General features: G+C 40.7%; 1 protein-coding gene across 4 annotated transcripts in view; it reads right to left on the bottom strand.

The window, feature by feature from the left end:
* Positions 1–475: 475 nt before the first annotated feature.
* Positions 476–12,701, bottom strand: part of fynb (FYN proto-oncogene, Src family tyrosine kinase b) — a 137,978-nt gene continuing 125,752 nt past the window's right edge. For 3 of the 4 annotated variants that reach the window (XM_079887744.1, XM_079887746.1, XM_079887747.1), the window contains one exon: positions 483–3,473. In XM_079887744.1, coding sequence (XP_079743870.1) covers positions 3,265–3,473 — 209 coding nt within the window. In that variant the 3' untranslated portion in view covers positions 483–3,264. Of the gene's footprint in view, positions 3,474–12,701 lie in introns of all 4 variants that reach the window. The other variant, XM_079887745.1, reaches the window with a different exon arrangement.

The following is a 12,701-nucleotide window of genomic DNA, read 5'->3' as shown; positions in this document are numbered from 1 at the left end:
CATACAATTTTCGATGGAAATAAATATATTTAGTATGACATGTTCATGTTGCACTAGCATTTGAGTTGTGGGGGGTGTGGGGGGCACTTCAAATGTGGTCACCCAGGGGCACTACACAGTGTTAATCCGGGCCTGGTTATGTGGCACGTCGCACCGACTAATATGGTCCTTTGATGTTACGTCCTCGCAACATGCCAGTTTGGTCATTAAGACGTACTCATCACGTTCTTACGACGTACCACTATAACGTCGCCACGACGATTATGGGAATCACAAAGTTACGTCACTGGAACGTTATGTGGTATGTCGCTACGACGAATATGGTCCGGTCCAGTTACGTCTTCATAACGTAACTGTGTTAGCTGGGATAATTGAGCGAATGACACTTGCAAACTGCTTGCACCCTGAATGCTGAATAACAGCTGAAATTAGATATCAAAACATCAAATAAAATAATAATAATTAAAAACAAATTAAACATTTAAAGGATTTAATTGAGAATAAGAAGGCGGAGCAAAGCTTGTAAAGTGTAAAATATTGTATTTTTTTATTTACAAATGGGAAACGAGTAAACAAAATGCTGTTAAAAAAAATGGTAATGGCAAAGATAATTTTGAGGTGATTACTAACACAATACTGTTAAACCAAAAGCAATGTTGTTGAGGGGTTTTAAAGACGTTCTGATGAGCACTGTACAAACCAACAAGGAAAAATATGGTACTTTGGAGTGTTCCATTGATCCAAATTCAAACAGTTCCACATAGATTTATGATAGGTTAAATAAATTACATTAAAACAAATGAATCTTAAAAGTATCCTCCTTGGCAGAATAAATGGAACGTGAAAACTAAGGTGTGTGAAGATAGGGACCAGTTGTTGTGGTAACCACTGAGGGCAAATGGAACCTGATTAAATTTTAATGAGGCTGTGTCCGAAACTGAAGACAGCTACTGTGCTTATTCGCTGCCCAGTCAGTCAATGACCTAACAACATTTCTGCGTAAAGGAAAGAAAGTTTCAGGCAGGCTTCCAAGGCACCATAATGTCATGTTTATTTATCAAGAACAAATTCAATAACTTAAGTTAACGATTAAGCAGTTCATAGTAGTCTCTAGGCTTGCTGCGGTAGTCAGTATTACCAGTGTTAAACGGTCTTTGGCCGTATACCGATTACATTACTTGCCCACCATGGCACCGCCCACACTGTTGTTTTGCTTTTTTAAAGAAATAAAAAACATTTAGTTCAGTTGGACAACGGATACTATACAATTATACTAAACATTATAGTGAACAATTATCTGAAAGCGTGTGCTCCATTAAGCACGAGCTGCAAAGTTGCAGAAAAGTGCAGCAGGAGTCAGATTTCACTTATCACATGACGAGAATAAGGAGAGATGACTGACAAGACAATGGCGGAGGATTTGGTGCACAACATATCCTAAGCATCATTTACAAATATCATATCTTGTAAAATGTGAGGTCAGTACCGTCGCTCCCTATACACAGAGTATGCATGATCATGAATTAAAAAAGCCAAAGTGAAAACAGAGCGCACATTCAAAAGCAATTTCAACTGGACCAACCAGCGAACCGATCTCATTGCACAGCATCTGAAATGCTGTTTTGGTTGTTCTAAAATGCCTGAGCAAAGTCTCGTCAAAGTGGTTTGGTATAATTACCTCCCTCCCAGGACTGTCTTACACGACTGTGTTCAGGGATCAGCCACCGAAAGCAAGATAACTTTATTGCTAAGCACTTCTAAGTGCAAATAATATGCATTTATTATATACAGTGGTGTCTCTTACTGCAGCAACTTCCATTTTTCTTAGTGATATTTTGCCCCAGTTTATCAGGAAGTGACGATTTTGTTCTCTTCGGCTCACTGGATGGAAACAGTGCTTTATTCGCATGTGTTTTATGCGATATTCCAATTTTGCGCATAAGTTAAATTTGCAACTTTGGATGGAAACAGCTAGTGACAAGTTGTTGTACCCCTAAAGGTAAATTTTTTGCATATTTTCTGACAGTGCTATAAACAAGTTTAGCTAAACTTTAACTCTGACTTCCTCTGCAAGATTCATTTCTGCAGCAATGCATGGGATCAAGCTTCCGTAACTATAGTGTAATGTATGTGTAAAGTACGATTGGACCTCTAGTAGAGAGAATGTTACGCAAATATTGGATTTCGAACATGCCTTGGTGACTTCCTACATCTGAATACTGTACGCAAATGTAGCATTTTTCAGTCTTTGGACACAGCCTAAGTATGGGGTAACAGGAACTTTTAAACCTGAATAACCATTTCTCTTCCACCATGGAAAAAACATCCATACTCGAATATAAAAAAAAAAAAAAAAAAAAAGGGTAGAGGGGAAACTTAACATGGAGCTTAACATGGAGAAATGCTGACATATGGCAGTCTTTACCATTTGGTAGAAAACACAAAACTGTAATGTGCATTATGTGTAAAATATTCTTTTTAGATTAACATCTAGTACTTTGGAGAGGACACAATTCTCAGAGATTAACAAAATGTTAAATCAATTTAGTATCTTAATCATTGTAAAAAAAAAATAATAAAAATGCAAGGAATCAATTTCCCTTGCAGTTTGAGATTTTAAAACCACTAGAATAAGAAAGACACTCTGATTTATTCCTCCATCTGGAACACGATCACATCAGCAGAGGAGAGGACAAATAAAGCACATCCATTCTCAAATCTCAAATATAACACGCAGACATAGTGATTCGTTTTATGCATTGGCATGCAGCCAAACCCTTCATAGTTGTCTGTTTTATCCTTCACGAAGAACGGGTTCCTCAACGCGACCATAATTGCTATTTTACTAAGTAAAACAAAAAGATGAGCGGGGATAACAAAACACAACATGAATGAAAACAAACCAAAAAAAACAAACAAAAAACAAACAAACAAGCATCTTGTATTTACACTGAATACAGGCATCATTTCATTATAATGGTTATGGCCACAACCCTGAACAAAAGCATTTCCACATCCTCCCACTCCCAACTTTACCCACAATTCCCCCTGTTTACCTCCCCAGCTTGCTCATGTATACAGCCCTCAAGTTGAAAGTCTGTGCAAATTGTTCAGTCTTCAGTCGACTAGGGCATGAGGCCATAGGGGAGTAACAGGAGCTTAGGTGAACTCATGAAGCTGTACATGCCACCAGTCAGGAGGGAGTAGAGGGGACTAAAAATGGCCAGGGGAGGAGAAGATCAGGGTGAGTCCAGGAGGCTGGGTTTAGAGGTTGTCTCCAGGCTGATATTGAGGTTCGGTCGCCGTGAAGTAATCTTCGAGGAAGGCCTGCAGGTACTCAAAAGTGGGCCGCTCTTCTGCATCTTTCTTCCAGCACTGAACCATCAGCTCGTGTAGAGAACTTGGACAGTCCTGGGGACTCGGCATCCGGTAGCCACGCTCCACTTGTTCTAGTACCTCCCTGTTGTTCATCCCTATCAAAAACAACAGAAAACTCAATAAAAGAAAATTTCAGCAGAACAATGCTTTTATGGGTGCCAACCAAGGGCGTAGATGGGCCTAACGGGCATGGGCTCGCCCACTATGAACAGGCCCGCCAGTTTTTGTTCAAATATTATATTTATTAAAGTATTGTTGTTTCATTGATTTTGATAAAACTACAAAAATTATTATAAAATCTCAAATCCTAAAATATTGTATAATAATTGTATACTGCTTGATAAGTTTGATTGACATCTGTGTTAGGCAATTAGGTGTTATCCAGGCTGTCTCAGGCATTTCACACCTGTGAGTTATTGTGTGTTCTCCCATTCAGTAATAATTTGCAGTTGTGTGTTAGAATTTTGCTTAAAATTAGCTTCTGTTTTTCTATTCAAAAAAACTTTTTAAAAAAGTACTACTGAATGCGGTTATGACTAAAAAAATTACGGTTAAAAACCTGTCCATCAGCCCACAGGTAACGGCAACACTTTTTAATTTCAAGCCCAGGAGTCTCTGGCTTATTCTGTAACATGTAAGGAGTTTTGTTTTGAAAATCAGATCTTTTTTGTGTAATTTTGTATTTGGACAGGTTATAGCAATTCTAGGTGCTGTTGTTTGTCGATGCTGTATGACTTAATTCATAATTGATAAAAGTTCTGTTAAGTATTCATATTTAAACAGATGTGAGAGATTGTTTCTACACAGCTTTGTTCTAACTTCATAGTCCGAGTATTGTAACTAGGATGTCTTATTTGCCCACACCAAACAAAATGGTGAGGTGTATAATTTCTGGAAAATGACAGAAATTAAAGATTTTTTTTTCTTGCAGTGTATACTCATGATGGATGCCATCTAAAAAAATTTTTGTGAATGAAAACTAAAGATGTGGATACAGACATCTATCTCTCTTAAGAATCCTTCTGCCTAAACTCACACCATTGATCGAGCCATATGGTGAGCTAGCTGAAATTCTGTGGCCAGTTGCATAAACTGTTAAGACTAGTCTTACAAGTTAGTCATCCAATTTTATTCTTTAAGACTGTCAACCCTCTGAGGTCTGGGGTGTTTTTGGGGTCCTTGAGATGTTCTGACATGCCCTGACATTTGTGCTTTTTTCAGTTGCTTATAAACATATCAATGGCAAAAAAAAAATTACACTCTATTTAGCACAAACAGGACTACCATGATATGTGAGCCACATGTATGTACATGTTTTCATTTTTGAGAGAATAATGTTTATGCATGGTTATTGAAAAAACTAAAAATGAAAGTTTCTGAAATAAGGCCACAAAACACATACTAAATATATGTCAATAAGACTTTTGACTAATGGATGTCGTCGCCTAGAGTTTTTTCTTCAAAATGATGTGAAAATCATCCTGCCTAATCATTCACATAAAACGATACATTGATTTAAGTTTTATGAAACACTTTTAGTTTGGAAAGGCAATATGCGGATGGGGCGTAAACGATCATGCATATTTAGTAGTTCACACCTGATGAGACAATGCCCCTGCATACTTAATGAGCCATTCATTCAGGTGTGTCACCTATAGCTAACTTAAATATACAAGCTTCATAAAAATGATCATTCTAGAAGTAAATTTCAGATGGCATTTAGAGGCTTTTGCATCTGAACTCTTCATATATACACACACACACACACATACACACACACATATATATATGTGTATATATTTATACACAAATATAAATTTTATTTATATTTTTTTATATACATATATATATATAGTTTTTTTTTCCCACAAATTGTGCTTGCAAATTGTATAATATCCAAGGTAAACATGTCTAGTAATTGTGCAGTTAATTATCATACTGTATTTTCAGTTTTGGAATATTTATCCTCTCCCCAAATTTGTTACTAATAAAACACAATACAAATTATAAAAAAAAAAAAAAAAATTTTACCTTTTAATAGTTTGTTTACATCTACCTTGTAAATATATATTTTTTTTATTAAAAAGGTTACAATTACAACAACAATTCAAGTGTAATCTTACAGTATATTCTACAGTAAAAACTGTACCCAAATCTAGTTAACAAAATGTTGTCTTTCATATTTTGCCTGACTGTAATGTTGTTTTTATGAAATATTAGGGCATATACATGTTAATTTGCAGTTTAATACGTTGCTTATACAAATATCCTACATTTTATTTCAACATATTTCAGTCGATTTTTACTCATCTCAGTATAGCAATACAGTTTGCTAAAACATCATCATTCATTCACAAACGCGATTTAAATCTGTCTTTAACTGCGATTTAAATGTAACTGTCTTTTTGCCAGCTGTGGTAAACAGCGCGCATCTCTGCCGTTCATTCATTCATAAACAGAAACCCGATTCACGTGAGAAGGAAAAAAAAACTTAGCCTACTACTGTATTCCTCAGCTCAGTCTGATCCTTGCTCCTCGAAATACCCGCACTTCTGAGGGACATTTTCCATTATTATTATTCCTCACAGCGCTGCGAGACGATGTAAACAAGTAATGATCTGAATAAACTTGTGTTTTCTCGAGCTGATATGGGGGCGTTCACAGGTTTGCGTGGATTGCCTCAATCATTTGCGTTTGAATAGCGCGCGCTCTCCGTGGGCGGAGTCACATTACATTTGAATCAGCTGTAATGAGCTCGACTGGAATCGCTCTCTTTTAATACAGATTTCACAAGATGAGAATATTTGTTTTTTATATAAATTACTTTATTTAAAAGAAGAGAATTCAAGCTTCATGCCTGTGTGTCTGTATGTCTGTTTGACTGAGTATTCGCTGAGTTATTGTTCATTTTCGGACGCGTTTCACAATGGACTACACTGACAGAGAGAAGGCAGAACTCGCTTCGTGTTTATTTTTCTTTATTTGGCAAAAAGCACAACACTTTGTTTTTATTGTGAGTATACACAAAAATAATACACATTTAACAGAATCGATTGATGTATGAAACTTGTTTGTAAAATCAAAGTCAAAAGAGTATTTCGGGTCTCAATTCAACTGATAAGGAAAAAAGCGAGCAGATCACGCTGGCGTGATTGTCGACCTCAGAGGGTTAATAACTTTTTAAAGTCAGTAACATAAAAACGTAGATTGGTCTAATTTGACACTGAACAGTAAGACTGATTACCTCTAACTAACTTCTAGTTGATCATACTAGTTCTTAAGACACAGACTTAACATAATGGCTATGTTTATGCAACTGGCCCCTGAAGTAAATAGAGAATGACTTTTATCTGTATGTGCTGATGTTTGAAGGCTGGTACACACAAAACCGACATCAAAGAACTAGCAGCGATGTTACAGCCTATGCCTTGAGTGCATTTATTCTCCTGCATGAAGCCTATATTCTCTGTCTGAGTTTGATTGTTTGCACCTGCATCTCGTTGCATGAGTTGCTGATTATCTAGCCAATATTAAGGATGCTGAAGGCAGGCATGGCAGGAGAGAGGAGATTCACCAGCAAGCAAGCTTTGTTCTGTTTTCTTTGGGTTTTTCTTGTGGTTTTGTTAACAATTTGTTGCTTTTGTACTTTGGAGTTGTCCTATTATTGATTATCTTTTTATATTTTGTTAGTTATCTTAGAAATATTTTTCTTCTTTTTCTTATGATGTGCGTTTCCTTTTTGTTATGGTTAATTTTGTTATTTAAATAAATGATTGAGCATTGTATTTTGGTTCAAGTGTCCTTTACGTTATGTTCCCCTTTCTGCCAAATTTAAACAGGGGTTCGTAACAGCGACGAAAGCCACGTCGGCTGTGTCTGGGCAAAAAATACAGCCGACGGTGAACTAGCATGTACAGACCCTTTCCAAAAAATTAGAGTATCATGGAAAAGTTTATTTATTTACATAATTCCATTCAAAACGTTAAACTTCCATAGATTATAGATTCAGGGCCCACAACTTAAATGATTTCAAGTATTTAGTTGTTTAGTTGTGGTGTGATCTATAATATTGTTACATTGCCAGGGCACTAGGGGGCAGTATAGGGCAATCACAGTGTTGTGGAGAGGGTGTTTTGCCAGTGAATAATAAAGTATACTATGAGAATCTATCCAGCTACGTCTTTATTATTATCTTAAGAACTCAACACAACATGGTGTCAGAAGTGGAAGAGAGGAGGTTGGAAACAGAGATGTGGAGAAGCTAAAGTTAAGCAAGGTTAGCAAGCATGTCGCACTCGCAACGAGGACAGCAAGCTGCCGAGCATGAACAGAATGACCCTCCACAGCCTCCTGCTAAAGTATGTGCAACGTTCTCAATAAACCCGCCGGAATCCTTTGACTTTTCAAAGCCACAAGACTGGGAAAAATGGATAAGATGGTTTGAGCGCTTCAGAGTGGCTAGCGACCTGGACAAGTCAACAGATGCTAACCAGGTAAACACGCTAATATATTGCATGGGAGACGAGGCAGATGACGTATTAAAAGGGCTGACTTTAACCACTGAACAGAAACTGGTGTACAGCTCCGTCAGGGACGGCTTCACAAACTTTTTCGTGCCGAAGAAAAATGTGATTTACCAAAGGGCTAAATTTAACCAGCGAGCACAGGGCCCGCCCGAATCTGCAGACTCGTTTATAACTGCTTTATATGCACTGGCTGAAGATTGTGAGTACGGGGCACTGCGCGATGAACTGTTGAGGGACAGGATTGTAGTAGGCATCAGAGACAATGTGCTCTCACAGAAAATGCAGATGGAGAGCAGGCTGGATTTGGCTAAAGCCATTAATATGGTCAGACAAGCAGAGGACATTAAACGGCAACAAACGGATCTGAGAGGAGATGCTACACATGCTATTAAAACTACAGTGGATGCAGTCCACACTAGGAAATCAAAACAGCAAGCATGGAAAAATAAAAGACAGCCAGCTAAACAGTACAAAGACAAGCATGAAGCACAATCAGGAGCAGAGCATAAGTCATGCCCTAAATGTGGAAAGCTGCATGCTAAGTTCCAGAGCCCAGCAAAGAATGCAGACTGCCACAACTGTGGTAAGAGAGGGCATTATGGCAAAGTGTGCAAGTCTACCAAAAGTGTGAGTGCTGTCACGGAAGATGGCGACATATTCCTGGGAACCATTGATGCAGGAGAAGATGCATGGTCTGTAGACTTACAAGTAAGACATACTAATGTGAGGTTCAAGATTTATACAGGAGCCGACGTGACTGTCATACCGGAGCAGGTGTACAGACAGATATGCAGTGGCACCTCATACAACCTCACCCCAGGTAATAAAGCACTGTTTGGGCCAGGCCGTGTACCTCTCTCTGTAGTGGGTGTAGCCAGAGAAATACTGAAAAGTGGTGATAAACGCACCACAGAGGAGATTTATGTAGTGAAGCACCTGAACACAGCTCTGCTGAGTAGACCCGCCTCAGTTAACCTCAGACTGGTAGCCAGAGTAGATAGCATCGACTTGGACTCTGTGAAACAACAATATCCAAAGCTGTGCGGCGGGTTAGGTTTAGTACAGCAGCAGTACACAATTAAGCTCAGACCAGATGCCAAGCCCGTGTCTTTGAAAGTGCCTCGTCGTGTCCCACTGCCATTGATGGGAAAAGTAAAGCAGGAACTCCAGCGCATGGAGCAGCTAGGAGTCATCAGCCGGATTGAGCAGCCGACAGAGTGGTGCTCTGGCATGGTGGTCGCACCAAAGAAATCTAAGGATGAAATCCGGATCTGTGTTGACCTCTCTCCCCTCAACGAAGCGGTGTGCAGGGAAAAGTTTATCCTCCCGTCTGTGGACCAGACGCTAGGCATGCTGTCTGGAGCAAAGATGTTCACAAAACTGGACGCCAACATGGGGTTTTGGCAGATCCCATTATCAAAAGACTGTGCCCATTACACCACTTTTATCACCCCATTCGGGCGCTTCTTCTTCAACCGCTTACCATTTGGTATTGCCTCCGCTCCAGAACATTTTCAAAACCGGATGGTAACGGAAATGACAGAAGGTTTGGAAGGAGTCGTCTGCCACATGGACGATGTCCTTATATGGGGTTCCACACAGGCAGAGCACGACACACGGGTGCATGCGGTCCTGCAGAGGGCACAGGCGGCTGGCATCACATTGAACACAGCTAAGTGTGAGTTCAGCAAAACCAAGGTGAAGTTTCTCGGATACATCATCTCGGCATATGGGATAAGCCCAGATCCAGAAAAGACACGTGCTGTACGTGAGATGGATCCGCCACACAACATCAGCGAGCTCAGGAGCTTTCTGGGCATAGTGAATCAACTAGGCAAGTTTGTGCCCAACCTGGCTGAAAAGGACAAAGCTCTCAGAGACCTGCTGTCAAAAAAGAACCTGTGGTATTGGGGGCCCGAACAGCAGAAGGCATTCACCAGCCTCAAGCAAGAGTTAGCGTCCACTCCGGTCCTGCAGTTATATGACCCAAACAAAGAACTGAAAATCTCAGCCGATGCCTCGTCATATGGGCTAGGCAGTGTACTTCTGCAGAAATGCAAGGGGACCTGGGCGCCGGTGGCATATGTGTCCAGGGCACTCACAAGCACGGAGCAGTGCTATGCTCAAGTGGAAAAGGAAGCACTGGCCCTGACTTGGGCATGCGAAAGATTCAGTGACTTCATCATCGGCCTCCATTTCGAGCTGGAGACAGACCACAAACCCCTTGTGAGCCTGCTGGGTGGACAAGCGCTGGATTCTCTCCCACCTAGAATACAAAGATTCAGGAAGAAAATCATGAGATACAGGTACACAATCAAGCATGTCTCAGGGAAAAGCCTAACTACAGCAGACACACTGTCACAGGCACCGATGAAGGATGGCGTGACAGATGGAGATGGCTTAATGGAGGAAACAAACATATATGTGGATTCGGTAATGGAACACTTACCAGCAAGCGAGGCTTACCTGTCCGAGCTGCGGAAACAGCTGAGTGCAGACAGCGTGTGCGCCGAAGTGATGAAGTACTGCATCGAGGGCTGGCCAGATCGCAGCAGACTGGATGTGCTAGTAAGACCCTACTGGACTGAAAGGGCTGTTCTCAGCACTCACAATGGACTGTTATTGGGGGGTACTAGGCTAATTATCCCTTCGGTAATGAGGAATAGAGTGCTAGAGAAAATTTATGAAGGGCACCAGGGAATAGTCAAATGCCGTGAACGAGCCAAGCAATCCGTGTGGTGGCCGTTGCTAAGCAGCCAAATAGGAGAGCTGGTGTTGAAATGCACGGCGTGCATTAAAGAACGTGCCAATGTGACTGAGCCTCTTATGCCTTCCAAACTACCCGATAGGCCATGGCAGAAGCTAGGGGCTGATTTGTTTACTTTGAAAAACAAAGACTACTTGCTTGTTGTGGACTATTTTTCCAGGTACGTGGAGGTGGCCCAGCTGAGCCCGACAAGGAGTGTGGATGTGGTAATGCACCTCAAGTCAATTTTCGCCAGGCACGGCATACCGGAAATTCTAGTCACAGACAACGGGCCTCAGTTCGCGGGGGCTCACATGTCGGCCTTCACCACTGAGTATGAATTTGAGCATGTAACGAGCAGCCCAAGATTCCCTCAAAGCAACGGCGAGGCTGAGCGTGCTGTCCAAACTATCAAAAACCTGCTGAAGAAAGCAACTGAACCTTACCGTGCGCTGCTGGCTTACAGGAGCACTCCTTTGAGCAACGGCTTCAGTCCAGCTCAGCTGCTTATGGGGCGCCGCCTGCGCACCACTGTGCCAGTTTTCCCGGCGGAGTTGAAGCCAGCCATTCCGGACCTTCAGTCGGTGCAGTGCAAAGAAAGGGAGAAGAGATGGATGGATGCAAGCAACTACGACCACAGACACAGAGTGAGAAATCTCTCTGATCTGTCACCAGGAGATCAAGTGTGGATCACTGATACAAGAACAACAGGTACTGTGACAGCCACACATGAAACACCTAGATCTTACCTGGTCAGTGGACCACAGGGCACTTTAAGGAGGAATCGCCGCCACCTCATGCCCATGTCGGCAGACAACAGCTGTAATATACAGGAGCATGCTGCAGGGGTTGACCTGCAGGATACTTCGACAGACACTGGACAGGTGTCTCCAAAGGGGCCTAAGAACACTCCCCAAACTGTGAGAACCAGATCTGGCAGGGCTATCACAAAGCCAGATAGACTGAATCTGTGAAAACTAGTGGAGAAAAAAGAAGTAAAGAAAGTATGCTAAATGTGTTGGGGGCTAAACAGAGATGTTTAGTAATTTAAGTGTTATAAGAGTTTAATAGGAAGTTGAATCCTGTTTTGTGTTAACTGTCTAGGGGGACTACTGTGTGTTCATGTGTAGCTTAAAGAGGCCTTAAAGAGTTCATATTCTTTAGTGTAATTCGGTCTCACTAATAGGTTAGGAAAGATGAGTGTTAAGTACTGTAAAGAAATGTGTTATAGTTGAGCTATGTTTCACAAGGATACAAAAGTGAGTTTAAGAGTTTTATGTAATCTGGTGATATAGGTCATAGTCTATTGCTTTTCAGAAAGAGAGATGTGATGTGATCTATAATATTGTTACACTGCCAGGGCACTAGGGGGCAGTATAGGGCAATCACAGTGTTGTGGAGAGGGTGTTTTGCCAGTGAATAATAAAGTATACTATGAGAATCTATCCAGCTACGTCTTTATTATTATCTTAAGAACTCAACACAACATATTTGTACATAATTTGGGCTTCCAGCTCATAAAACCCACAAAAACAGGATTTCAAAAAATTTGAATATTGAAGTCCTCTTTTCTGATGAGAGCAAATTTTGCATCTCATTTGGAAACCAAGGTCCCAGAGTCTGGAGGAAGAATGGAGAGGCACACAATCCAAGATGCTTGAAGTCCAGTGTGAAGTTTCCACAGTCTGTGTTGGTTTGGGGAGCCATGTCATTGGCTTGTGTTGGTCCAATGTGCTGTCCACTCAACGCAGCCGTCTACTAGGGCTGGGCAAAAAAATTGATTTTTCGATTAATCGTTTTTTAAAATGTGGTCGATTCAAAATCGATTCTCAAACGCCACGAATCGATTTTTTTCCATATTTATTTATCTATTACCCAAAAGCCAGTATTAGTTTTCCTCCACTGTTCATAGGCTTGTAAACTCCATTTTATAGCTAATGCTGTGTGATTTTATGTTTGTTTTATCTTAATCATAAAATAACCTCAACTAGTGCTGCACGATTAATCATATCGCAATCGCGCTGTCAAGCCTACACAATTACTATATGACG

The sequence above is a fragment of the Squalius cephalus genome, assembly GCF_949319135.1.
Source record: "Squalius cephalus genome assembly, chromosome: 12".
Lineage (NCBI taxonomy): Eukaryota > Metazoa > Chordata > Actinopteri > Cypriniformes > Leuciscidae > Squalius > Squalius cephalus.
Note: the sequence above shows the minus strand (reverse complement) of the source record. Positions and strands in the feature narration are given on the sequence as shown.